The sequence below is a fragment of the Plectropomus leopardus genome, chromosome 12, assembly GCF_026936395.1.
Source record: "Plectropomus leopardus strain MGB_pleo_1.0 chromosome 12, ASM2693639v1, whole genome shotgun sequence".
NCBI classification, from domain to species: Eukaryota; Metazoa; Chordata; class Actinopteri; order Perciformes; family Serranidae; genus Plectropomus; species Plectropomus leopardus.
This window is the reverse complement of record NC_142187.1, coordinates 20,649,456-20,675,995: the sequence shown is the minus strand read 5'-3', so window position 1 is coordinate 20,675,995 and position 26,540 is coordinate 20,649,456. Positions and strand designations below refer to the sequence as shown.

Sequence of the window (26,540 nt, the reverse complement as noted above, 5' to 3'; positions counted from 1 at the left end):
AACCACATGCTTGTTTTGCAAAAGGAAATAAACATTGATACAATGGGGTTTTACCGACATTGTCAGTTTATTTTTAAAAAAGACTGTATGCATCTAAAAAGAAGACACTGCACATTGCTTGTGAAATGGAAGTGTATTTTGAAAGGACACAATGCATATAATGGGTGTAAATTGGCATGGCATAACAAAGGCAGGAGGGTACTTAACGCATAGAATGTCAACATGAACGGTACTGACCAAGCAGTGATATTTGGCGAGTCGGGATGAGATTGTTTTTTTTTAATTTGTTTGGTTAATGTTCCCATTGATTGTTGATGAAAAATTTATCATTATAATATGGTACCAATTACACTTTGCATCAGTCAGGACATGCATGAAAAGGTAACATTTACATTAATACATTACTTGGCACTAGAGCTTTAATTGTGGAAATAAATAATATTTTGCCAAAAAGTGTAAGTGTCAGTGAAGTGGAATATACCCATTTGTGAGTGCTAACCACTCAACCATCACTAATGTTAGCAGTCATAGCTACCTGCAGTTAATTATTCACACATTCACTCTGCAACATACAATCGTGCTCTTCGGTGTTATCAACTAACATTAATGTCTCTTTTACGTTATTTGTATTATTACATTGTGAAATCTGTGCAAGTTGTCAATCATTTACTTTACGCTGCTTATGTCATATATGTAGAAAGTAGCTGTACTTGCTAATAATAAATGATTTTGAAATTAAAAAAAAAAAAAAAAAATTAGGCGGACCCCAAGCCCCCTGGCATTTTTGGTCCCATGGTTACGGCCTTGACTTGAACTGAATGTAATTGAATTACACTGAACTGAATTGAAATTAATTTGATTTAAATTAATTAAACTGAACTGAACTGACTTGCATTAATAAGATCCACAACATGCTCGACTGCGATCAAATACAAGTTTTTTCCTCTGCATGTTTTATTCAGGGTTTTTGTATAAAATTCATTGATTTAACATTGGATATATTTATAGATACAGCTATAATACAACAAATATGTCATTACCAAACGTACAATGTCCCCTTACTGCAATTCATAAAATACCATAGTTACCAAAGGTACCAATATAGGCTACTAAGTCCTGCTGAAAAAGCAGAATAACCAACAACAGTGAGCAATACTTAACTGTATTAATCGAAAAACTGCTGGTGTTGTTATGATATTAACACTGTATGTGCTCTGTGTGTGTGTGTGTGTATGTATGTATGTGTGTGTGTGTGTGTGTGTGTGTGTGTGTGTATGCGCATGTGTGTATGCATATATGTGAAATGCGGCAATGAAGGGATTTATTTGTGTACCTTACTAAACTACAACTGCATTACAGTTTAAAAAAAAACAAAAAACACTGAAACATTCATATCAAAAGGACTGCATGAGTCATGTCCGTGATATTATATGACTCATATTTTGTACACTATAAGAAACACTGCATGTCTTGTACCTCCACAGCAAATTCAAATAGATAATATTTATTCCAGGCAGTGAAATTGTTAAACTGTCTGCTGCCGTATTTGGTGTCATTTTCTCATCACCAAAGTGTAACAGAAGTAAATGGTACCACATTTGATGCACTATAGGTTCAGTCGCTTGCTTTACATTTTGAGTTGATCTCGTCTCTTTTCTCTCCTCTTTCCTCATCTCCCAAAAGACCATTTTGCTAGTAAACCCACTGACAAACACACTACAGTACATCTTAAACCACATGACTTGAACTCGAGTCACTGTTGTTACATTGTGCAGTGGAAATTTAATGCTATTTACAATACATACGTTAACTGCATGGGTACAGTGGAGTCCAGTCGTTTCGTTTATGGCCTCCAACTGAGGCAAACTTACATATGTGTCATTATTCTAACACATTAAATCGGCATAAATTGGGTTTATTTATCGATGCTTTTGGGTCGTTTACTTGCAGCATTCTGCAAGCACCTCAGATTTATGCTGGCCACACCACATTGTGATCAATAGTATCAGGAGTGAAGCATTGGTCCAACCTTCAATTTTACACATCAAGAATCTTTGCTTGTCTCTTGATTGATCTTTTGTTTGGTTTTGTTTGCTTGTTTTTCTTTCTTTCTTGTTTTTTTTTTTAAATTGTATTCTAGGGTATCCTGTCTTTGGACTTTCAAAACACTGAAAGTTATATCCGCAGGTCAGTCAAAGACATGAGACATGCAGAATTTACAAGTCTTTTGTTGGATACAATTCAACACCAATCAATATTCATCAGTGCTGCCTCAGGTGTGGAGACAGGCTGTACTCCACGATCTCACTACATGGAGTTTGACTCTCTTTCCTACACTGACGACTCTAAAAGGTCCTGAGCATATCCGTCTCTTTCTTAGTCCCTCTCATTGTCCTCTTTCAGTCTCAGGTTTTGTGTCCGTGTTCTGTTGGCATCAGCATCATCGGCGACTGGAGCCATCTAAAGAGCGGCCATTGCGCCTGAGCTCCCTAGCAGCTAGATGCAGAGGGGGCCCACGTGAAGCCGTTAGAGTCCTTGGAGCAGGAGGTGAGTCCTGGTCCTCCATAAAGCTTTCAGGACTGCCCTCGCCATCGCCATCGGGCAGGCTTCCACAACTGGAGCCTGGAGACATTGTCTCAAGAAGGTCGTCCCTGGCCAAGCCCACCACTGTGTCCTGATGTGGTCCACCCTGGGGGCCCCCCTCATGGGCCCCGACCCCAACCAGCAGACCTGTTTCCCCATCAGTTGTGCTGCCAACATTCCTCCCTCCATCCTGATCCTCGAGGAGGTTTGAGAGGAAGCTGATGTACTTCATAGCGAGCCGCAGAATCTCATTCTTGCTCAGCTTCTTGTCTGGGGGGTGAGTGGGGATGAGTTTGCGCAGTTCCGCAAACGCCCCATTTACGTTCTGCTGCCGCCAACGTTCACGACTGTTAGTGAAGATACGGCGTACAATCTTCGGCTGGCCAGCTAGTGGAGGAACAGGGAGGAAAAGAGGAAGACATAAGAAGAAGAGGCATTGATCGGATAACACAAACAACACAAAATGCAGAGCTGAAACAGATAATGCAGTCTGTAAAAGGGTAATACATGTGCAGTAATAAAAATGGAGCAATTAGCCGCATGCACATAGGTTTCGAGAAAATTAGTTTGTAGGAAAAACAAACTAATAATCCTAAGAAATTAAACTGCAAAATTGTCCTCCCTACAACCATGGATTTTAGCGTGATGGAGAAGAAGCTCGCAAAATATAGAACAAAACGCTGTGTGCCAAATACTATGCAAATATGGAATATGACACAGGAGAAATGGATGGTTTGGCGTGTCAAACCCCAGCAAAGAGTATTGAGGAGACTGTATGCTCCCTGCCCTAAATTCTATGTACTTTTTATTTATTTAGGTATGATAAAATGCCCCGCTGCAGGTAGTCACATCCTCCCGCCCTCAACAATGGTGTCTTCCAGGCTATTGTCGCCCTTGGAACACACCCAGTCTATCTTAATCCTTCAGCCCACTCTGCAGTAAAACCTTGGCATGGAGGCAGCAGCACCCCCATCCTCCACCCCTGTATATGGCAGTGAGTGGGCAGCGATGGAAGGATGTTTCAAATGAAATAAACCCCAAAATCCGCCTGAAAAGAGCTTACTTTAATGGCATGCAGGTACATGTATTTGACATTCAGATTAGCAGCATTCATTTATGCCATGAATTATGATTTGATTATATTTCCCGTGGGTTAAACACTTATTTTTGCAAAGCATCTTCTGCAACACTCAGATTAGGTACAGTATAGATCCATGTCAGTGGATGAATGACAATGGAGATGAGGAGGGGGACGTTTGGGGGACTATATTGGCAGAAGGAGGACACAGCAGAAGTGCATCTTACCATACTTATAAAGATCTAAAATGCGCCTACCCTCGTCGAGTTCAACCTCATAAGGCGCCGGGCGGCGCTTTACCCTGTTGCTGGGGTACATGCTGTACTGCTCCGACTCCCCTCCGAGACTACAGCAACAGAAAGCAGACAAAAGGTGCACAGGTGTATAATAAAACAGGAATTTCAGCATCTCATTCAGTGCATACAAGCCTCAACACCCACTTGCACCAGGAGCACATACACACACACACACACACACACACATACACACAGACATTTATAGGCCTGTTCTTTCTGTCAGACATGCACACACTAAATAATGTCCATATATTGTACTCTACAAGCATCTTTTCACACTTTCTTTCCCTGCAGGGTCACACTGTGCTAGAGCAAGTAAACCATTAAACTTATGGTGAACACTAACAATGATCCAACGTGCATTCATGAAACTGGCCTATTCTGATTTTTCTCTTTCTGTCTCCACCTTTACCTGTTGATGGCGGCGAGAGGCTGTGCCAGGTTGTAGAGCATCGCCCGGGCCGGGACAGGAAACGCGTTTGGGCTCAGTTGGACCATTCGAGCGTCGTCTCGTTGCGGCGGCGGCAGCGGCAGCGGTGGAGGTCTGCGAAGTTCCGTGATCGGCACCAAATGGCTCTCAGTCCTCTGCTCCACCGCTTTTATAGCGTCCCTCCTGGAGAGCTCGATCACCGGCACTTCCCTTTTCAGGTCAAGGGCGTTGTGAGAGGCAGTTTCCTTGGCAACGCCGTTGATGATGATGCTGATGCTGGTCCCGTTGCTCGAGTTCTGCAGAGGAACGTCATCCGTCTCCTCAACCCCCTTGAAGCTCCCTCCCCTCTCCTTCTCCCCCTCCTCTCTCCTCGGCTCCTCTTCCTCCTTGCATCCGTTTAGTCTGGAGATGATGGAAGAGTCCTCCCGCTTTCCAGGACCGGACTCTGCGTCGGGACTTCCCGGACGAAGCTCCGGCTGCCGTTTTTCCATCATTTTTATACCGTCACCACTCGCTCGAGTCCTCTACGTCCTGAATAAGATTTTCTCCGGTTAATTTATTGATCAGGACAGTATGTGAGAAATTAAATATAATATAGTCAAACAGTTAAAGCCTTTAGAAATTTAACTAAGCTATGCATCATTATCATTTTATTGTCATTAGGATTATTATTAAATGTTTTTTAAACTATAATTGTTAGTTTAGAAATTGAAAACTTAACATTTCTAACAAAACAAATTGTGTAAGAAAGACGATTAATAGGCCATTTTGCTGATCAGATTAAGTATTTTTCTTAATTATGCGTTTTGTTCAGTATTATTAAATAAAAAGATAAATGAAAAGTGCCACAAAGGACGAGTACACGAATACGTCAACTCAATTTAAAAATGTTTTTATTCTTTAAATTCTCAAGAATCGTTTTTGTGATCTGATGAGGTTTTGAGAGCTTTTCTTAAAGTTTTCATTTAGGCTAATTTATAGTCGACATTTATGAATTTGCCTCAGTTAAACATTTTTATTATAAATGATGATATTTTCTAAATGTTATTTACGACGAGCTTTATCTTGTGGTTGCATGTTTTTGTCCTTTTCTCTGAATCTCTTATCTGAAGCTTGCTTGGCCTTTAGCACATAACGTTCAGCTAATATACAATTTAAACCGACGTTTTAGCTCCGCATAAAGTCGCATTCAAATATGTTAAAAGATTATTTCGGATGCTGTTTATTTAGAGGTGAAATGATCGTTTTATAGCTGGAGAGATTGCCAGGACCACGAAAAGAGCGTCATCGTCGAAATAGCCTAATATTCCCTCCCTTTTCTCTGTCTTCACCAAATCCAGAAATAACCTTCAAAAACACTTGATCATTTCCACAGCCACAGATGTCAGAGGGTGGTATAATTTTTTGTTTTATGTCGGTGTAGGCTATAGGCCACAGTGCTGTTGTTGTTAAAGCCGAACATCAAAGGCTTGTCATATTGAATACACCACCACTGTTAGTTATTTCTGTAACTAATTAACTCGGTAAATATCCCAGGAATATTATTATAAACGAACAAAAGACCGATAATTTTAAAAAAGCGCACTTTTATTTCTGGGATTTCTCCAATAGGCCTCGCATCCGTTATTACATCCCGTTACAGTCTCAACCATCCGATCGGACAATAGCAGAAAATGTAGGCTAAATATTTCGCACATCACACCGATAAAATTCACACGACAGCAATCCAATTAACGCCGTTAAGAACAACGAGTACGGTGGTTTAAATAAAGAGGTGTATTTTTTTGCACTTACCGTTCCTGCCGTGTTGTTGATGTTACTGTGTAAGTGGAGCCATTTTGTGAGTGGGTCATCCATGTCTGAGGTTTTTCTTTTTTTTTCCTTGCCAGTTGTGGAGCAGTGTGTGTGTGTATGTGTGTGTGTGTAGCTGAGTTATTCCTCGCCGCATCCAGTGCGCTCCCTCAGTATGGGGAGCGGAACACAGGCCGCAATGTGGCCGAGTGAGATAAGCGCACGGCAGCGGCCTCTTCATTCCCGATAAGCCCCTAAACCCATTATTTATGAAATGATTCATTATTATTTGGCTGTCGTGGGCTATATAGGCTTGTGGAGGGCAAAGCATAAAAAAAGCAAACAGGCACAGCGCAACGGCCTGTAACAACGTACTGTAGCCTGAGCTATAGTAGTGAAGGTGTTTTAATTTTTTTTTTTTTTTTTTTTTTGATGAGGGAAACAAAAGCTCAGGTTAAGCTGTTGACCTATTTATATTTTCACAAAGGTTTTTTTTTTTTTTTTTTTTGCTAAGCCAATTTATCCTGCAATAAGATAATTGATGATAGCAAAGGGGTGTCCCCCTTTGTTATTTATTTCTTATTTATTTTTAAATTTTATCCTAAAAAGACCTTAATCCATATCCATTTCTGCGCCTTGAGGCTGCTGATACAATAACAGACTGCCAAAAATGACGAGGTTATAATTAGGCCTATGATAACAATGATTTAATCGAAGGGGCCACAATTCTTTATCAATTAACCAATAAATAAATAAATAAATGTGCTGTTGCATGTCATTATTTGTGCTAGGGGCCTTGGACGGCGGTTCCTCGCGGCCCATGGGGACTCATGGCTGCGGGAGATAAAAGCGTATCGGCTTCTGGTCGCATCAGATAAAAAGAGCAGCACGCTATCAGAGCAAGTCCAGGACAGCTTAAATGGTAGCAGGTACATCCTAATAACGGATTTTACACGCTGTCTTTTTTCTTTTTTGTTTTTATTCAGATGCATTTATGATTTTAACAAACTAATGGCGTGAATTTTGTCAAATAATTTCGTGACGTAGCAAAATATGGAGCACTGGCTGCGTCATTAGGGAGATGTATATAATGTGGGAAGTCACGCTTCATTTTTTTGAAGATTAATGTTAAGAAAAATAAAACATTAGTGAGCCTTGATTAGTCACGACCTTTAAACAGACCTGTTGAAGCAGCAGTCACGACCATCATCCTGCATCCTGTTCACAGCAGTCTGACATAATCCCCTAAAACACATTTGTCAGCATCTTTCAAGGAAACCTCGATTGCAAGGCAGTAATTGAAATATGTTTTGGGGTGACATATCACTGCCAATATAGCCTATTGATAAAATGCACATTAAAAACTGACAAGTTGATGTTACACAAATTCTGGAAACCGAGTGAAATAAAGAAAACTATAAATCTTAATTTATGATATGTAATTGTCAGGTTTGCTTAGAATATAGAATGTTTTACTTAAATTTGTGAAGTTGTTGCAAGTTAAAAATGACAATTGAAGTTACCTTTTTTCTTTCTAAGTTTTAGCAACTTATGTAAACTTAAAGAGGATTTTGCAAATGATGACGTTAGGAGATCTGTGAATTGTTTTCTTAACATGTTTGAGAAAATCTGAATATCACTGACTAGTTTGCAAGAATATATACAGCACAGTAAACTTGGTTAACTGAAGTTGTTAAAAGTTGAAAGACTGATTAAATTAAAATTGTAATTTTTCAGTTGCATCTTCACAAAATTATGTAAATATAAGTACATTATTACTAAATTTAACAATTAGCTATAATGTAAACATAAATTAAGACTAATTGTTTTATTTTCTTATTTTTTCAAAGCAATTGGCTCTCTAATTTCTTCTTTTAATTAAAATCCACTTGTCAGATTTTTAGTGTATATATTTATAAACGTTTTCACTATAGGCAACCACTCACCACTGTCTGATATAATCATTAGCAAATGTAATTGTAATCCTAAAGTGCTGCTGGTTCTAGTATTATGGTGTTCAGCAGTTCTTTGTATAGTTTTTCCAGGAAGTGGTACCATACTCCAGCAGAAACTGTTGCTCCATTGTAGGTACACCATTCTGTCTTTCTGTTCAATAACTTTTAAATGTGTTAAAAAGTAGAAAACCATAATGTAATATTCTTACATTAAGAATTGGTGATTGTTATAGTTTTTGTAAAGCAGTATAGCTATGCTGGTTATGAGAGGGTGGGAGTGGTGCAGAACGGGTGAGGCACAAGTGATTCTTCATGCACTGGGGAAGGAGGGACATTCAACTTTAAATAGCAGTATTTTGTAGTTATTTTAAATACCCTCAGAAACCCCAAACCCAAAAGTAGGGTTGAAAGACATGCTTTCTGTAAAAAAAAAAACTGGTCCCCCCAGTGTTGACTCCATGCACTCATGACTGGATCTGATTTAATTGAACTATAGCCAGTATTTTTGTTGGTAAGAAGCCCTCATCAGTGCCAAATTGATTATCTAAAATGTGCATATCAATAATTGATTTAATTAAGCCTCATTTAAGTTGCACAGGTTTTACTCTCAAATCAAGAAAACAATATATGATAGGAAACTATATGAGTTTAAACATTTTAAATATGTCAATGCATCCAAATGAAACACTATGTGATAGAACTGTAAGCTTGTGTTCATAATTAAGGAATGTCTCACAAAAGTTTGACAAAATAAAATGTTTTTATTTAGAAGCAAACAAGTATCAATTTCCTGAAGCAATAGGTGATAGAGCACAAGTAAAATGAAGGGCTCCTGCAAAGCTCCAGGGCAATATAATCCATTCAAAGAGAGAGAGAGAGAGAGATAATTGATTGCTTTTTATGTTTGGACAGAATCTGTGATTCAGGAGGGCACCTTTATTTATTTATTTATTTTATTTTATTTATTTAAAAAAAAACACTTTAGTTTGAGATCTCATGCATTTGCAGCACAACCTTCCACATGTTCAGAATCTGAGATCATCATGATTGATGGGAACATTTTAAATATGTGACAAAATATGGTTCTACTCAAAATAAATCACATTTTGAAAAGCAGCGTTGATTGTGACAAATACTGTCACCACATTGTTTTTATTAAACAGGTAAATGGGGTTAAAATTCAGATACTTTGTAAAAGAAATTATTCAGCTAAGTCTGACAATCAAATCATTGCATAGAAATAAGTCTCACTGGATTTGAATTTATAGTCTTTGCCTTTTTTTTTTAGTATCACAATATAAACTCTAACATCTACTCTGTTTCTAGTCCTATTTATTACTGACTGTAGGCTATTTGGTTTTATTTCATTGATTTGTTATTGTAATTAAATCCCCTGCAGTTTCATATTGTTTAACAATATTGCACTAATGAACCTCTAACCCTGAAATCTCATGTAGCTATTTTGACATGTAAAAGTGCACTGAGATACACACTGACTATCTACCATGTGCAGCAGTGTTTGCAGTGGTAAATATGGATCCATAAAATGGCTCTGTTCCATGCCTATCTTCAAACTCAGCGCTGGTTGCGTCGGGACGGCATGATCCGAAGAGAAGCAGTGCTTTCCCGGGTCATGAGCCGTGTCACATGGTCCAGGCTGAGTCCAGCCACTGCCTCTCCATTCACCTGCAGAATTTCATCACCGATGCCAAGGAGACCTATGTAGGGGCCTTCGCCACCACCATCACCCACTTTCTCTACATACACACCTGGGAAGGAAACAGAACAAGGGGGAGATGGAGAAAGAAGGGGGAAAATGAGATAAGCCTACCATACAAAAGGTAGGCCTAAATGGAAAACCACTCAGCAGTCATCAGTATTATAAACATTACTACAAAGAGTAATTTTACATATTTTACAGAATGAACCTGAATATGTGATGGAATTAATGCTAAAAGATATGCTGTATGTGAGTATATTTAATTGATTACCAATTTTAACTACTTGCCTTTACCAGTAAAGCCAAAGGCAAATGTATTTCTGAATAATGGCATATAATTCTGTTTGGTCTCTCCTCTGCTCATTAAGTTTATTATTAAGTGTTTAAGATACACGACATATCGTTGATGACCAGCCTTGCAGTTAGCTATAGAAAAAAGAAAAAAAAAACAACTATCCCGTGACCAAAGTGGAATAACTGGAAAACCAAGATCTACATTTAAAATTATTATTATTATTATTATTATTATTATTATTAATAATAATAATAATAATAATAGATCTACATTTTATTTATAAAGCACTTTTAAAGGGAGTCAAAGACACTGTACCAAAGTACTCTATATTTGAAATTGCCTTTCATCATCAGTTTAATTATTATCTTTTTGGCTGTTTATCCTGGTATTTTGGTTCCTGTGGGTAATAGTAGTAATCTGAGAGTCGGAACTAATCACCGCACTACGAGTGTTCCGCCCGGAATTAATTTTATGAACACCTGCTGAGCGTAGCGCCAAAATACGGCAGAAAAAAGGGGAACTGCGACAGCGAAGCAAATAATAAACATATAAACAGATAAACATAGCAGGAAGAATACCAAGAGAAGAACAAACAAGGAAGATTTAGCCCCTCTTAAAGGATTGCAGCCTACGAGGTATGCTGATTGTAGTTTATGTTTGTTAAAAGTTTTGCAAAAACTATGAGTTCAATATTACAGACTCATGTTCCTGTTGTATTTTGAGCAATTTCACATGCTAGGTGGGTGTATGTAAGTGTAGAGAATTTTTTTTTTTACAAGTGCATAATCACTTAAAGGCAAGCTACATTTATGTTATGCTGTCTTATAAGACATTTATACGTGCATTTCATTTATTGTATTCTGTATTTTTTCTCCATTAGCTCAGTTCTCACAGGCTGGTTTTGGATGGATTAAACCCAGTTTCTTAATCAAGATCTGGTGCCTCGTGCCTGTTCTTGGAGGGTGCTACAGTGAGAACTCGACTGCTCTGCAGCACGAGTAAATGAGAAAGAAGGTGCCAGAGAGGATCGAACCAAGAGGCTCAAATGCAGAGAGACAAAAGGTGCTAGACACCAAGCGTGGACAATTAGAGCAACTGGAGACGATTAAGAAGTTAAAGGCCGCTAAAGCACGACAGCAAGTATATGAGCAGAGATGTTCAAACGAAGAAATAGATGAGCTGCTCCATCAGCATGTCCCTGTCAGGCAAAGGGAGGATGAAAAGCATGAAAATAGCCCGTTGCAACAGCCCTCCCCACCCCAAGTTTTGACACATCCAAGACAAGAAGACAGCACAGCAGGTCTTGTTAAAGCTTTAGCAGAGTCTATCAGTGCGAGCCATCCTCCAATACCTGAACCAACAACATTCAACGGCGCCTCACTGACTTCAGACTCTCATTGACAGGAAAAATATACCAGCGAAAGAAAAGGTTTTATTTTCGAAGAGCCTGAATTCCAACACATATTCAAGGTCATTCTGTAAAATATGTAAAAAAATATATTTATAATAGCCTACCAAGAAGGCTATAGAGAGTTACTTCCTGCTAGGTAGAGAGTCAGCCTATAATGCAGCATGGACTGTCCTAGAAGAGAGATATGGCAACCTCTTCTTCATCGCCAAGGCTTTCAGAGATGGAACTAGCTGGCACTCAGCTTGTGGGTCTAAAAGTGCCAAAAAAGACCCCAAAACATTTGAAAACCTGAATAACAATGTCTCTTTCCAGAGATCATGACCCAGTTACTCAGGATAATCTACATTCCTTGTTGTTAGCAGTTTATTTAGGAGCTTTTTTCTTTCTAATGAACTTTTATTCCCGTGCAGAAGCAAGCATGCATCTTCTCATGGGTGAGGGGCTTGTGAGGGGTTTCCCTGTGCTCCTCAGCTCACTGGTGCTAGCAGTCAATGCACACTTCCCCTTTGCATGGTGATTTGGTTGGCGGGTGTAGTTCGGTAGAAAGAAAGCAGTTTCAATGTGAAACTGCTCACAACAAGGTCTGTAAATTCTCTTGAGTATTTGGGCCATGATTTCTGGAAAGAGACATTTCTGTTGAGTTTTGCAAAGACAATGTGGATTAAAAAAGCTACCTGTGTCTGGTCGACCTTTGCCCCTTGAGATGACAAACCCAAAGGGACCATTCGGGGGTCTGACGAGCTCCAGGAGGAGGGTCCCATCAGGGAAAGCCTGAGTGACGCGGCCCACTGGACGTGCAATTCTGGAGGCAAGTACATCTTCAACACTCAGGGCTCTGTGAAGCTCCAGCTGAGGGCTGTCAGGGCTGTAACAGCAAAAATACAGCTCTAGTTAAAGGTGTCGGTTTGGTTTCAGCATATAAAGAGCGGAGTCTTTTGCAGCAGAGTCTAAGAGACTCTGTATTGGTTTCAAATATTTGTTCTGTTGTAGATAAACTTTTCTCATTTAACGTTAGTCATGCTAAATGAACACACTCTTAATTCCTCTTTTGTGTAAGGAAGTAACCTCTTTAAATGTGAACGTGGCACCTATTAAGATCAATGATAAATTGATTTATTTGAATTAATTTAGAAACTCTGTAAACTCTGTTAGTGATCAGCTCATGTGCGTTTTGGGTTATTTTCTTTAGTCACTTAAATCAGTAGGCAAGGAAGTATTTTTTAAAAATCTTCGATTACTGTTTTTGGACAATGCACATTTGTGACCTCTGCATTTACATTGCATTGAATGTTTTCTTATTGTATTTATACAATAAGAAAACATTCAATGCATTGATTACTGAGCAGGCCTAACAGTGGCCACACATGGCCTTCACGTGCAAAACTGAAATTAACACATACCAACCAGGAAGAGACACAAAGTGACCACAAAGTGACCCAAAATGGTCATAAGCAGACACAAAATTACAGGAACAAGCAAGGTGGAGGTCACACACATCCAAAATACTTTTACAGGTGTTAGGTCAAGAAATCAAACTGATGCAAGAATCAAACAGAGGATCAGCACACTGTCTTAAATGCTCCCATAAGTTTTTTTATATATGCTCCTACTGTAAAAGACACCTTTGGCTGTAGTCGTTAGAAAACTAACGATGCAAAACAGTGAAGCAAAACCATGTGCTTTTACTTCTTCTCTTTCTTTCTCTCTTTTTTCTCTCTCACCTACCTTGGCGCCAGACCGTACGGTATCTGCACTTCTCCCAGTATTGTTGAACGTTCTGTTCTTCTCTCTAAACTCTGCACAGATGAGGCTTTGCGCAGTTGGGCCAGTGGCAGCACCTAGTGGCAAATAAACGGCACTGTAACAAACTGTGTTTTCCATGTTGGCAAAATTCACCATACAGATTTGGAACCGTAACTTTCTGGCTCCAACGCCCCTCTAAAACTAACAAGTGTGAGTTTGGCACCACATTATGCAAATAGAGGGCTGTGATTGGCTGGAACAGAGAGTTGTTTACATGTGTTTTGTGTACTCGTGTAGCTGCCAAGAGGTGGACGGCTACTGCAGAAAGTGGAAAGAAACAACCTGGAATGCATTATCTTCGCTCAAAGTGTCAGGCAGAAAGGTGGGTAATACTTCAAAGCCTTGGTTGGTCCACTGTGGCAAATAAGTGCTGAAAGGTACTTCAAAGCAAAACAGGAAGTTTAAAGACATGTAAATAAGATGCTTTCTCCCTACAGCCTTCTATTTTGAGGTAAAAATCACATTTAGTGTGATGTGGTGAGATAAAACAAAAGATGATGGCAGAGCAGCAGTCCTGAAAAATGTTCTTCTCACCGTGTGCAGGGTTTGCAGTGAGGGTGTCCTCTGCATACGGCTGGTGGGCTGAGGTCTGCGTGTGGGGCTTTGGGAAGCAGAGCTGACTCGGGGGGCCGGGGGTATACTGAGCTGCTCCATGCTGCTGGAGCGACCTCCTTTCACCAGTCTACCAACACTGTTGAGACCGATGGAGGAAAAGAAGCGACGCAGGAAGAGCTTTGGCCGTCCATCCAGCTTTCTGGAAAAGGTAAGTTGTAACAGTGTTTTTAAGTGGGCAGTAGTATATAGACTAGAGGTTAATAGAATGTATTAACCCTTTGAAACCTGAGAAAATTGGTTTTATTTCTTTCAAAAACATGGTAAGAATGCAATGAACAACGAAATAAGAAATTACCAAAAATTTGCAAGATATTAGTAAAAAGTACAAGAAAATTACCTGAACAACAAAAAATAAAAAAGCAAGTAAAAACAAACAAGGAAATGAACTGGAAAAGTGCTTAAAATAATAATTCTGTAACATAATTTCCAATTTTTAATTATAATAATATAAATATAGTTTTCCCCTAGACATTAAAAAGAAAAAATCTAAATCGACTAATGCCTTCTTCTTTCTGTAACAAATAAAAAGGAATGAGCTACAAAATGAGAAATCCAAAACATTTCAAAAAAGTCAATAAAAAGTACAAGAAAATTACCTGAAAATTTGTGCAAAAAAAATTAATAAATAAAATTTTACAAAGAAGAAAAAAGGTTTAAAAAAATAAGGGAATGAACTGGAAAAAGTAATTAAAAATTATATTAATTCAACATGTAACATAATTTTAAATATAATTATGATTTATAAAAATGAAGCTTTTCACTCGCATTTAATTTTTTTTCCATAGACATTTTTCCCTGTCTATTTTAAATAATTCTCTAAATCTGTCAATTTCTTTAAATTTGTGAAACATTTCTTACAAAGTTGCTCATTTCCCTTTTTCCCGATGTTTTTAAAAGAAATCACAGTAATTTGCTCAGGGTTCAAAGGTTTAAGTATTTGTGAAAGGTGTCTGAAAGCAGCACAAGAGAAGTAATGTCGCTCCAGGTTTAACTAAACTGTCGATCGACAAGCCCCAACATTATATAAGAAGAACTGTTAAAATTATTATTTTGCTTGTGGTTTTAAAATTCTGCCATAAATGTCTTAAACAGTAAAGGGTTTCTTTACCAGAAGGGGGCAGGGTTGTCTTGGTGTTCTCTGAATATTTTTAATATCAACATCCTGTAGGTCAACATTTTAATCTCCTAACTGCTACTAGTCTGGCACGCTTAGGCCGTTTTGGGAACAGCACGGTGGGGGCAAAGGATTTATTGTCTAAGCTATGACCAGAGCGCTGTTATCTTACCTGGACCCGTCAGCGTTTTCCTCCCATGTGGCCTCGGCTTTCAGATGTTCTGCTCTCAACAGCTCCGCCCTGAGGTCCTCGGCCCGGGACATCCCCAGGCCACGGAGAGCGGGGCGACACTCAGGACCAGAACCAGGCTCACTCAGACCTGCTGGTAGAGAAGGGTGTGCTGAGTGGATGTCACAGAATCACTCTGGAATGTTCTGTTTCATTTCCTCTGTTCTATTTCATTCCAGTCTGTTCTATTATTTATTGTTTAGTTTAGCTCGGTTCTGTTCTGTTTTATCCTATTTTTTGTTCTTTTCTGCTCTGTTTCATTCTGCTCTGTTCTATTCTATACGGTTCAATTTAGCTCTGTTCTGTTCTGTTTTGTTCTATTTTATTTTATTATTTTCTTTTTGCTCTGTTCTATTCTCTTTTTATGTTATTCTGTTCTGTTTAATTCCATTTTATTCAGTTCAGTTAATTTTCCATCCTATAATGTTCTTTTTTCTCAATTCTGGTCTGTTTAATTCTCTTCTAATTACAATCTCTTTTGTGCCTTTATTTTTATTCTAATCTGTTTTGTGTGATCTTATTTTTTTTGTTCTATTCTGTTCTGTAATATTGTATTTGTATTTTGCATAATGAGTGCTTTTATTTTTTACCTGGTTGGGATTTTTAACAGTGTTAAAAGTATGCAATATTTTCTTTTACACTGTGGGATTACTTCTTAATAAATGGAGAAAACTACTCTTTCTACCGCTGCTTTTATAGAAGAATAAATCCACCCCCAAGAATGAACAGTATCAGTCTATCATGTAAATAACAGAAATTACAAGCACTGAACTCTCCATGCAAACTTTCAGATGAACTGAAATGTCTCCATGGCTCTGCTCATCCCCACTGACTACTCACCTGGTCCATCTGGAGTGACGTCCCAGAGCTCAGCAGCTGGCAGGTCAGAGGTGAGCCGAGCTGGGGAGTACCTCAGGGTGGAGGGTCTGATACAGGGCACTGGACTGCTGGTTGCAGGGGTCCCTTGGGTTAATGCCACTGCACACTCCCTTCTTGCCTCTGGAGAGTCTAGGAGGGCAGACAGTCCTCCTTCACCTCCCTGATTAGAGGTCATCTGACCTGCAGCAGTGCGATTTCTTGAGCTTGACTTTAGGGCTGACTTTATAGGGAGCAACGGGGGAGGTGATTCCCTCAGACCATCCAGCAAACGGGGCTCCAGAGCAACAGGGCTGTCTGGGGCAAATGAAACAGCTCTGCTCAAGTTGACCCTGTTCCTGGGATTTGAATTACGCCGCTGAGCCCAAGACGGGCCGTAAGGCCCATGGCCAGACTCCAGCCGACTTTCTCCTTTCCTGCTCCTTCTCCTGAGTTTCCCAAACCCTGATGATTTCCACCCTGTACTGCTCTCTTTATTTTCCCCCAGCACATAGGCTCCAGCAAAAGTGACAGTTAGAGGAGCTTTAGGACGAGTACTTGCCTCCGGTTTGTTATGAGGCACCCAGCGAGGAGCCGCTTTTTCCCGTGGCTCCTCAGGCTGCTTTGGCTCAGTGTTCTTTGGCTCTGGCGGTGTTGAGGCCAGCTGAGGCTCCCTGACTACAGAGCCACATGACTCACATTTTTTCACCAGCACTATTATCTCTTTAATCACTGTTGTGGGTTCACCACTGACACCCACAACTTCTTGTTTCTGTGGCGGAGGCATGGAGACACTTCTGTGGCTTCTGCTTCTCTCTGAACCACTGCTGCTAGAATCCGTATTACTTTCTTTACTCTTGGACTTAGGCTGCCCCGGCCTGCTACGCTGCCTCACTCTATCCAAGTACCGAGACTCTGCCTCTTTCTCTGATTCGTCCTCGAAGCGCACCCGTGTCGGTGAACAACCATAACGTCTGGATCGACCACCTTGGTCACCAGGGGAAGTGTCTCTTTGGTTTGGGGTGAGGAGGGGACCAGATATAGTTTGAGCTGCTTGATCTTCTTTGGTTTGAACAGCTTTCTGCACTGGTGTTGGACTGGGAGACTCCACTTGCTGCTTCTTTCTGCAAAAAAATAACACAAAAGTGAAGATTACAGACATTTTAACCCCTTGAAACTTGAGCAAATTGGCTTGATTTCTTTCAAAAACAGTGGAAAAAGGCAATGAGCAATGAAAGAAAAAATGGCCCAAAAATTAGCAAACAAATCAGTGAAAAATGAAAGAAAATTACCTGAAAATAATGCAACTGGAAATAAATAAATAAAAAGAAAAATACGGTTTAAAAAAGGGAATGACCCAGAAAAAGCGCTTAAAAATTATACATTTTTGTAGTATAATTTTAAATATAATAATGATCCATATGAATATAGTTTTTCCGAGCATTTTCCTTTTTCCCTAGACATTTTTCCCAAGCTATATTAAAATAATTTCCTATCTTCTAATTTCTTGCAATTTGTGGAACAGTTCTTATGGAGTTTTCCATGCCCTTTCCTACATATTTTTGAAAGATTTGCTCAGAGTTCAGAGGTTTAAAGGCATCTGAAGGAGCACAAGTCATTTTGTCAGTTAGCGAGATACACTTGTGTTGAATTCATTTGTAAGCTTGTGTCTTACTAAAGTGATGTAATAATGAACATGAAAGTGAAACTGTATGTCAGCCTTGTCTCAGCTATTGACTAAGTAGGTAAAAAAAGCTCTTCAGAATAGGAGATTTTTGGTGATTACATAGATAAAGATATACTGCAATAAGACATACAGTACATGTAGTGACTTAAGGTATGTTTGCTGTGCAGTCATAGATGTAGGATCTAATGCAAATACTCCTTTATCAATTAAGTGAATGCTTCCAGCTGATATAAGGGGATTTTAGGGATCAAAACTGTGTGACGTAAACAGAATGATACGTAACATTTTCTCAACATTGTCAGCTCTGTATTTGCAATTACGTAATTATCATATAATGATAATTACATAAGTCAGGTTTCAGTGCTTCAGCTTATTTTCAGTAACAATGCAAAATTAGCTTGCAAATGCAAAAGAGGGATACGCAAAGCAGAGAGAAAGATAAAAGAGACATAAGTATCTGAATGGATAAATAGATACAGTAAACTTACAGGGACAGTTTACCCCATCAAACAAAAATAAAAACTTTTTTTTCTTACCTGAAGTGTTTTTTTTTATCATTGTTTTGGTGTGAGTTGTTGATGTTGGCCATATAGATGTCTATATGCTGTATATGATGGAACTAGATAGAACTGGGCCGATGGTGCTCAAAATGCCAAAAAAATACATCTGAAAAACTCAACAGCAATGTCTCTTTCCAGAAATCATGCCACGTTTACTCAAGATAATCCACAAACCTTGGTGTGAGCAGTTTCACGTAGGACCTATTTTCTTTCTACCTGACAACCATATCACTGCGCAGAGGGAAGCATCTACTGCTTGCTCACCAGTTACCACTGAATTGGCTAAACCTTACAGCTCAGCTGAGGAAGACGCCATTAACGTTTACGTCTCCCCCTGTCACAAGCAAGGCCTCTCATCCGTTAGTGGATGATGGTTGGCCTGTGTAGTTCAGTTGAAAGAAAACAGTTCCTACATGAAACAGCTCACAATAAGGTCTGTGGTTTATCTTGAGTAAGTGGGTGATGATTTCTGTAGAGAGACATTTACAAATGTATTTTACAAGCCAAGCGCCATCTAATTTCATCATATTCAAGAGAGGGCAGACATCTCTACGGCCAATATATTCCAGCACTCAGCAACTCACACCAAAACAATCCAGACTGATAAATGACACAACAGGTAAGGTATTTTTTGATTTTGGGGTGAACTGTCCCTTTACAGTGGTAGCAACAAAGCAATTTGCAGAAAAAAGTATCTACTCATCAGGAAATTGAACTTATCATCACACCAATGATTCACTCATGCATGCAAAACTGCACAAGCACAAGTGGGACATTCACAATCCAAAACATCGCACTTGAAAAGATGCCAAAGGGGTCATAGAATTTGTAAGAAGATGTAGCATACTTACACAGTGGATCTCTGATCAGAATGGGAGCGTCTGCAGGGACGATCGCCTTTAATGTGACTGGAGCGAGCCTTGAGTCGTGCTCGCTCCAGAAGACGCTTGGCTTGCTCATGTCTTGGGCTCAGAGGAAGCTCATCAGTGATTACAAGAAGTGACCTGAAGATCAAAAGAAAGATGCAAATTACAATAGAAATAAATCATTTGGGTGATGAAAACGGCAAGGGAATGGATAGAGTTGAATTTAAAATTAAACTAGGCTACATTAATAACTGTTTGAGTTAAACTAAATATTTGATGAAGTCATTATATGTGCAAAGCTTATGGAGTGTTGTGACATATCCAGCTACATTATATTTCTCGCAGATTGACTTAACGTTGAGTGAATCAAGCTTCGTCTCCTTAAGCTGTTTTATGTAATATCAGATAGATAGACTGGGGCGTGGCACTGGTGGTCAGCAGCAGAGAGACACGTCATCCCTCCAGCTATCCGTATGCCCAGCAGCTAAGCTGCTCTGCATTGTGCTTCATCGTCTGTACTCGCCTTTATCCCCTGGCCCAGTGATAAAGATAGCATGATACACCAGCCATGTGGATTATCCTTGTAATGGACTGAGTGTGATTCATTCTCTCCTGGGTGTCAAGAGGAGAACGTATTGTGTTTCAATAGATTACAGTTTGTCATAGCAAACTTAGTCCAACATTAACAAATATGGTAGAATTAGCAGCCTGTTTTGGTTCACCATATACAGCTGTATTACTCTGCTGTTAATAATGATGATGAAGAAAGAAAGAAAGAAAGAAAGAAAGCACTCTATAACGACAACAGCCTCACGATAAACTAAAAAGGCTGGATCAGATCAACCATTCAAGTAATCACCCAAACTCCATTGTGAAAATAGTAATGGAAAAATGTGTTTTTATTGCTCAGTTACACAAATGTGTTCAATTTACATATGTATTTAGTGTGTAGGATTTAGGGGGATATATTGGCAGAAATAGAATGTTATATAATAATCTTTTTGTTACTGTATAATCACCTGAAGATAAGAATCACTATGTTTTTGCGACCTTTGGGTGAGCCATTTATATCTACATAGAGAGCGGGTCCACTTAAGGGAGATGGCCACGTTGACTGCCATTTTTTAAAAGAAGCCCAGAATTGACAAACTAAACACTGGCTCTTGATAGGACCATTTGCGTTTTTGTGTCAGCCACTGTAGTAAGCAGCCCTTTTGTGATGAGAGCGTGAAAAACACTGATTTTTTTTAGAAATGTGAATTTGTTTTTGTTTTTTTACTGCTTTAAATCACCAGGCCCATTTGTTCTGGAGAGGAAGGGACCTTTGTATATTATCCAGCTCCCAGAACAACCTCCTGATGTAGAGTAGGAGACTTCTGTAGATAATCTGGCTCCCAGTAAAAAGCTCCTGAACAATGAACAGTGAACGAATTCTAACTGGGAGAAGTTTTAGCTGGTTGCAATCTATAATACTCACCACAAGATGCCACTAAATCCCCCTAAAACTTACACAGTGTTCCTTTAAGATCTAAACTCTTTAGTAAAGTATCACAGGTTACAGATCTTCCTAAAAACAATAGCTTCATTTTATAATCTGAGTAAAATATCAGCTTCTCCAATATACTGATTTTTATATCTATTATCTATTTATTAATGCATTTGAATGTTTCCATATGATACATTTATTTGACACTCTAGCTGCTTCAATCCAGAAAGAAATAGATTCTAAATTCCCATAAGTGGAGATGTAAGAGGGGACTTTATGAGGAGAGGATATAAATAGTGCATAGGTGTTGTATGTCACTGCCCCTGCCAAGTCACATAAAGAAGCTTTGCATCGCTCACCTCAAGTAGGGTTCAAGTTCCTGAGCAAGGATGGCTGAGTCTGAGCTGTCCAATGCCCTGTGTGCACCTGTGACAGGCATAAAGCAAAGTGGAAAAGTACATGTCAAGTCAGATCTAATATGATTATGATGTGAATAGAAAAGCTTGAAAAGCACTCCAAAGGGTTTTAAGAATAGAATGACTTGTCTTTGTTTACTTCTACATTTAGCTAACCCAGTGTTGATTTCATACAATAGTGTACCCTTCAAACTTACAGTTAAGCTCTTATTCAGTGTCTCATATAGCGCTTGCTTCAGGGGAAAACATTACTGGCAAAAGAGCCATCAGCCACAATGTGACCTACAGGGACATGTGGGTATTAAAATAATTGGATCTTTGTACGATCATAAGGATTTTCATAAACCTTCATACTATCAGATTCAATGACAGTCTCATAGGTTATCCCTGACTGATCCTTAATGTCAGTCAGATAAAAAAAACAGAGGTTACGCAACTACTGAGAGTCAGTTAAAGGCAGATTCTCCAGAGACAAGAGGTAAAAATCACTTGATCATCATGGATTTACCCATATGGACTGCACTGATTATGTTGCTATTGACACACTCAGTTGCACGCAGAGGACACCTGTACAGAATCACAAATATATAGTATGGAAAATACATAATCTGTCACCTTAAAGGAATACAAAGACATCCATTAGCACACAGACAGATACAAAAGCAGGGACACTTCCCCCACCACTCTGACTGCTAATAATAGCAACACACTCATGCACATCTGCACATCTGACATCTGACATCTGTTCAACACTGGAAATCAGCCAGGTTACATAGTGTGCTCCTATACAACAGCATTGGTAGACCAACAAAGGCTTATATAAGGACATTTGAATGGTTTTGAAAGCTGGCAAGTATTCTAAGCAGACAAGATTTTAACATTATAAACACCTTTGTAACCTTAGTTAATACTTAAAAACATTAACTACACTGTACTTTGCTACTTGGGAAAAAAGATAAACCAAATCCTTCATTTAACCTGTGCAGACACTTGTCTAGAGTACATCTACATACCAGGACACCTGTTTTTGCTTGTTTGTTGTTTTTTTTTTACCTCATGCAACAGAATTTAATAGATTGTTAAGGAGCTGAGTCAGCCAGTTAAATGTCAAAGAGGCTTTAAACACTTTATCAGAAACCTATGTAATACAATCCTTTACTCAACGAACTAAAACTAAAATTATCTCTCGATGAGGAGGACAGATCTTATCTGCCTGCCTCTAAAAACCCATAAAGAAATATTTCACTGCTGGAAAGATGGTCTTTTTTGTAAAACTAGGCCATCAAAGCCGTAGAAAGATGCAAATAGTTTTAAAGTTGGTGCTACATGACTAGAGAACACAGAAGAAGAGGGCTGCTGCTTTTGCTCAAGAGGTAGAAGACCTGCAACAACCAGAATTCACTGCCCTGCGCCAGTCCAAATAATGCTATTGGTAAAGTGAGTTTTGCCATTTTTTCCACAAGAAACAATATAGCAGCTGGATGGTAACAAATATTTTTTACTTAAAGTTAAAGAGTATACCAAAATATGTTTTAAAAAACATTTTAGGCGAGAAATAGGCAACGCAGTAACAGAACATCGATTTTTTATTTGATCAGCACTGCTTAGTTTTGCAGTTGATCTCAGTTATTCCAGCCTACGTTTTTACAATATAGGCAACAGTATGGAGTATGTTTTCTATTCTCATATTACATCCAAACAGTGCACTAAAGTGTGTGTTTCTGTTGATATTTTGTGCAAGAAATAGGGGATAAACCTCTGGGAACAGTGGCAGGCTTTGTCTGTAACTCAGTGGAATCAGAATCAGAATTTTTTTGAGCATCACAAAACCCGTAAAATGACTCATTCACAGTTGTAATTTGAATCCAATAGTGAAAAGGCTAGAAGAGCTGTATGATTAAATTATTTTATCACCACTCAATATAACTGTTTAGTCGGTGGATGTTAGCCACTCAGCTACGCTAAGCCGCCTCAAGTCTCAGGTGTGCTAGATCGTAATGCGAAAGAGCTTTTAAATTTAAAACTGCAAAATAAACTTTCATAGTTTCATAGTTTAATAGTCAGCAAAGTATCCCTTTAAATACACGCAGTATCCTTCAGAGACCTACCTTTACAATCTGCTCTGCCTGGAGTCATGTCTCCATAACAGCTGGCACTTTCTCCTCCGCTCTGCTCTCTTTCCTCCCTGCAGTTTTGTTGTCTTTCCCTTAACTTTGCATAAGCTCTCTGCTTCACTCTCAGTTTATCATCAGCAGGGAGTACCCCACTTTGTGAAGACATGCTCTCCCAGCTGTCTGAATTGCACAGTCCTTTGGCTTGGTCACCAGAGTCTGTCTCCTTCTGCTCACACCTGTCCAGGTAGCACTCAACGCTGTCTGAATGTTTAATTTCTGAGGATTTGACAGTATCATCCACCACAATTTCCACATCGCTCCTGGTGCCTGTTTCAGCTGGTTTAGACTTCCTTTGAGGCTCTGACAACACTTCTGTCTGAGTATGATCCTTCAGAGGTAAAGACAAGGGGATGCTGTGAGGACTAACACCATTTAGAAGCAATGTTTCAGGGCGTGCCACTCTCCAGAAGCCCTTGGGTGGTGCCCAGTGTCTTGTTGATGTAGAAGATGTGGAGGAAGATGTTGCAGAAGCAGACGTAGTGGCAGGTAAAGTGGAGAGTATAGGTAGAGGAGGAGGAGGAGGAGGAGGAGGAGGAGGTGGAGGGGATGGTTCATCCTTGCTGCTGCTTGAATTATCAGACAGAAGACTCTCCAGACTGGTGCCCCCCTCGAGCACACAAAGCTGTCCTGTCAGAAAACTGACCCGGTCCTCATTTCCCTCTGACCTCTCATGTTCAGTTCTCTCTCTCTCCTGAAACACCAGCTCTCCTCGTGCTTCAGCTGGAGGACTGTGAATCTCGAAACTTACTTGCACCTCTACTTCCTCCTCCTCATCACTACTGCTTGAGTTCTTCGCCGCGCCTGATCGCCAGGAAGGGACAGGCAGAGATACCTGACCCTTTCCTCTGGGCCTCTGTCTGAGAATGACTTCGGATGAAATCTTCCCCGCTGGACTGCTCACTAAGACCTCCGTATCCAACCTTTCTTTCTCTCGATCTCTCCCTCTTGTCCTTCTCTGAGTGAGTGACTTCACCTTGGTCTGTAGTGCGTGCACTGCAGAACTCTGAGGCGGAGGAAGCTGGGTGCTTGCTGGAAACACAGGTTCAGGAACAGGGCCAGTGATGAGCCCCCAGTTAATGGGAATCCCAGTAGGTAACGGGGAACTAGATTTCGCTTGGATATTATCAACCACCTTCTCTTTCTCCATTGGCTGCTCATGCACAGAAAAGTCCAGACAGATCCTGAAAAAATAAAAAAGATAAGTTTTCTATACACGTGCGGATAAAACCATGTCTCTTACATGTGTTTTACATCTCTGTTACCGGCTATTTCCTATCTGATCTGCCTGGTGAGGAGATATGTAATGTGGATTCAGTCACGTTGACTTATCCTCTGATTACTTTGCAGTGCACAGGATAATCCTTTAGAATGAGAATAAGCAACTGCTGCCTGCAACTGAGCCCCTGCACGAATAAACAATATTATGCATGTTAGTTTGTTGTCAAGCTAAATCAACAATATTCCATAAAATGAAACTTTCTCTTTAAACCAGTCACTTATTCAATTTTTTAAAAAAAATGAAAAAATAGCTATTAAATATCCCATATGTATCATATACTGCAGATCATATTTTGCAGAAGCCCAATTCAAGAAATATCATAGACATTGTGAACAAAATAAGCTTCATAACACCTTCAATAACATAACAGGCTAACAGACAATAGTGTACCTGGATATTTAGTGAAGATGATGTCCTTTAAAACACAATCCCAGCATTGACCATCATGACAAAGTTACCATAAATTCCGCTGCAACTGCACAAATCTATTCCAAAACCTGCGCCAAACGTGCAGATATTGCATCGAGCATCCTCAGATCGGTCGTCAACATGAGCCAGAAGACGGAGCAACTTTCATCTCCTAATAAAAAAAAAGAAAAGAAAGGAAACAAAATACTATCTCTCAGTGTCTCCAGATCCTTGTGCTGTGCTCCCACTCTCTGCCTACACTGCTCCTGGTCCAGGCAGTGTCAGGCGAGCCAGCGACCTCTCAATCATGATTGGTCCGGTAATCCCTTCAGAAATGAGTGGGATTAGACAAAAATGGAATACAAAAAAATGCCTGCTTTAATTTCGTCCTTGCCTCGCGAACCCGTTGCTGAGTGAAGCTCTCTGTTGCGTAAGTACAGAGCGCGCGAACACACACCGTGCACATAGTAATGAGCCAATGAAAAAATGAAACCAACACGGAATCATGGCTCTCAGCCTAATTGAGATAACCCCAATTTCTTATATTTCCGGTGATATTAAGATGATCTAATATATGCAGGCTGCGATGTCTTTTAGAGAATATAGGCCTAATTTAGCATCGTAAAAGCAAGTGTCGACTGATTCTTATTTGTCAACACAGCTCCCGCTATCTCAATTCATCCTCTCTCTCTCTCTCTCTCTCTCTCTCTCTCTCTCTCTCTCTCCTGTTTTCATTCACAGACGCGTGTGCGCACTAACATGCGCTCGCGCACAGTCGTCCTAATTGGGACAATGCTCTGTTTGTTAGTTGTCACAATTCAAAGATGTAATCTGGCAATCGCTGCTCTTTTTTCAGTTTCAAAGGTCTTTATTTGTAAACAATCAAACACAAAGCATAGCCCATAGAAGTGGTAAGTCAATCACGATTCAATCATACACTGTATGGGGAACAAAAACAAAAAAAGAGATGGATGTCAAGGGACAGGATCATACAAAGCCAGAGGACAATATTCATTCATACAGCCTACATTAAAGAGGGTGCACAAATTCGTCGTCTCGATAGCTTTCTTGTTTTCTGGGGAGAAGATGTTTCTTAAGTATTGTTTGCTTTCAATTAGAAACGAAATAAATTTGAGTTTAGAGTTGTACTTTAATTTGTGGGTATGATATTTTGCCAAGATAATTATTAGATTAATAATATAATAATTCTTAGATTTTACTGCCACAACATTTATTGAAGCCAAACCAAACATTATTCAGGCATAAAGTCAGATCAAAGTTAATATGTTCAATTATAAATCCAGGGTGAAGTCAGGTAAAGTGGAAAATTAAGGTGTTCCATCTTGGGCTTTTTAAATATTAGCACCCTGTAACCAAACATGTTATTGCATAAAACTTGCAAGGAAAGCCATGTGGCATGTTAATTATCTCATGTTGATCACAGTCCAGCAAAAATAATAAGGGTAGAGCAACAGAAATGATTTGGGGG

At 39.4% G+C, this 26,540-nt stretch overlaps 2 protein-coding genes and 1 long non-coding RNA gene across 6 annotated transcripts; 1 reads left to right on the top strand and 2 right to left on the bottom strand.

Annotated features, from left to right (window-relative positions):
- Positions 1-932: 932 nt before the first annotated feature.
- tal1 (T-cell acute lymphocytic leukemia 1) lies at positions 933-6,390 on the bottom strand. Of its 2 annotated transcripts, none has more exons than XM_042498359.2 (4): positions 6,182-6,390; positions 4,370-4,918; positions 3,889-4,007; positions 933-2,970 (listed from the first exon to the last, which is right to left on the bottom strand). In XM_042498359.2, exons 2-4 carry the CDS (start codon positions 4,879-4,881, stop codon positions 2,441-2,443), a joined length of 1,161 nt encoding a protein of 386 aa, XP_042354293.1. In that variant the 5' UTR covers positions 4,882-4,918; positions 6,182-6,390; the 3' UTR covers positions 933-2,440. The 2 variants fall into 2 exon arrangements, with proteins under 2 accessions (XP_042354293.1, XP_087941555.1); XM_088085429.1 differs by having other exon boundaries at positions 3,919-4,007; positions 6,182-6,383.
- Positions 6,391-9,252: 2,862 nt separating this feature from the next.
- Positions 9,253-25,719, bottom strand: LOC121951250 (uncharacterized). Of its 2 annotated transcripts, none has more exons than XM_088085421.1 (10): positions 25,034-25,719; positions 23,299-24,545; positions 21,134-21,200; positions 19,274-19,426; positions 16,161-17,299; positions 15,264-15,414; positions 13,897-14,116; positions 13,285-13,397; positions 12,234-12,424; positions 9,253-9,902 (listed from the first exon to the last, which is right to left on the bottom strand). In XM_088085421.1, the coding sequence occupies exons 2-10, from the start codon at positions 24,509-24,511 to the stop codon at positions 9,709-9,711; spliced, it is 3,441 nt and encodes a 1,146-aa protein (XP_087941547.1). In that variant the 5' UTR covers positions 24,512-24,545; positions 25,034-25,719; the 3' UTR covers positions 9,253-9,708. The 2 variants fall into 2 exon arrangements, with proteins under 2 accessions (XP_087941547.1, XP_087941548.1); XM_088085422.1 differs by having other exon boundaries at positions 15,264-15,411; positions 25,034-25,718.
- LOC148188095 (uncharacterized) lies at positions 9,911-16,046 on the top strand. Of its 2 annotated transcripts, none has more exons than XR_015778149.1 (6): positions 9,911-10,783; positions 11,029-12,367; positions 13,364-13,512; positions 13,600-13,684; positions 13,906-14,125; positions 15,326-16,046. It is a non-coding gene; the product is annotated as an uncharacterized LOC148188095 (long non-coding RNA). The 2 variants fall into 2 exon arrangements; XR_015778150.1 differs by having other exon boundaries at positions 15,146-16,046.
- Positions 25,720-26,540: the final 821 nt, after the last annotated feature.

Excerpts from the sequence above, each read along its gene's own strand:
- tal1 (XM_042498359.2), bottom strand. The coding sequence starts at position 4,881 with ATGATGGAAAAACGGCAGCCGGAGCTTCGTCCGGGAAGTCCCGACGCA. Across the intron at positions 4,008-4,369 it reads CCTCTCGCCGCCATCAACAG|TCTCGGAGGGGAGTCGGAGC; the intron begins GTAAAGGTGGAG and ends CTGTTGCTGTAG. Across the intron at positions 2,971-3,888 it reads TTTAGATCTTTATAAGTATG|CTGGCCAGCCGAAGATTGTA; the intron begins GTAAGATGCACT and ends TTCCTCCACTAG.
- LOC121951250 (XM_088085421.1), bottom strand. The coding sequence starts at position 24,511 with ATGGAGAAAGAGAAGGTGGTTGATAATATCCAAGCGAAATCTAGTTCC. Across the intron at positions 21,201-23,298 it reads AGGCAGAGCAGATTGTAAAG|GTGCACACAGGGCATTGGAC; the intron begins GTAGGTCTCTGA and ends TGCCTGTCACAG. Across the intron at positions 9,903-12,233 it reads CAAAGGTCGACCAGACACAG|GTGTGTATGTAGAGAAAGTG; the intron begins GTAGCTTTTTTA and ends TTTCCTTCCCAG.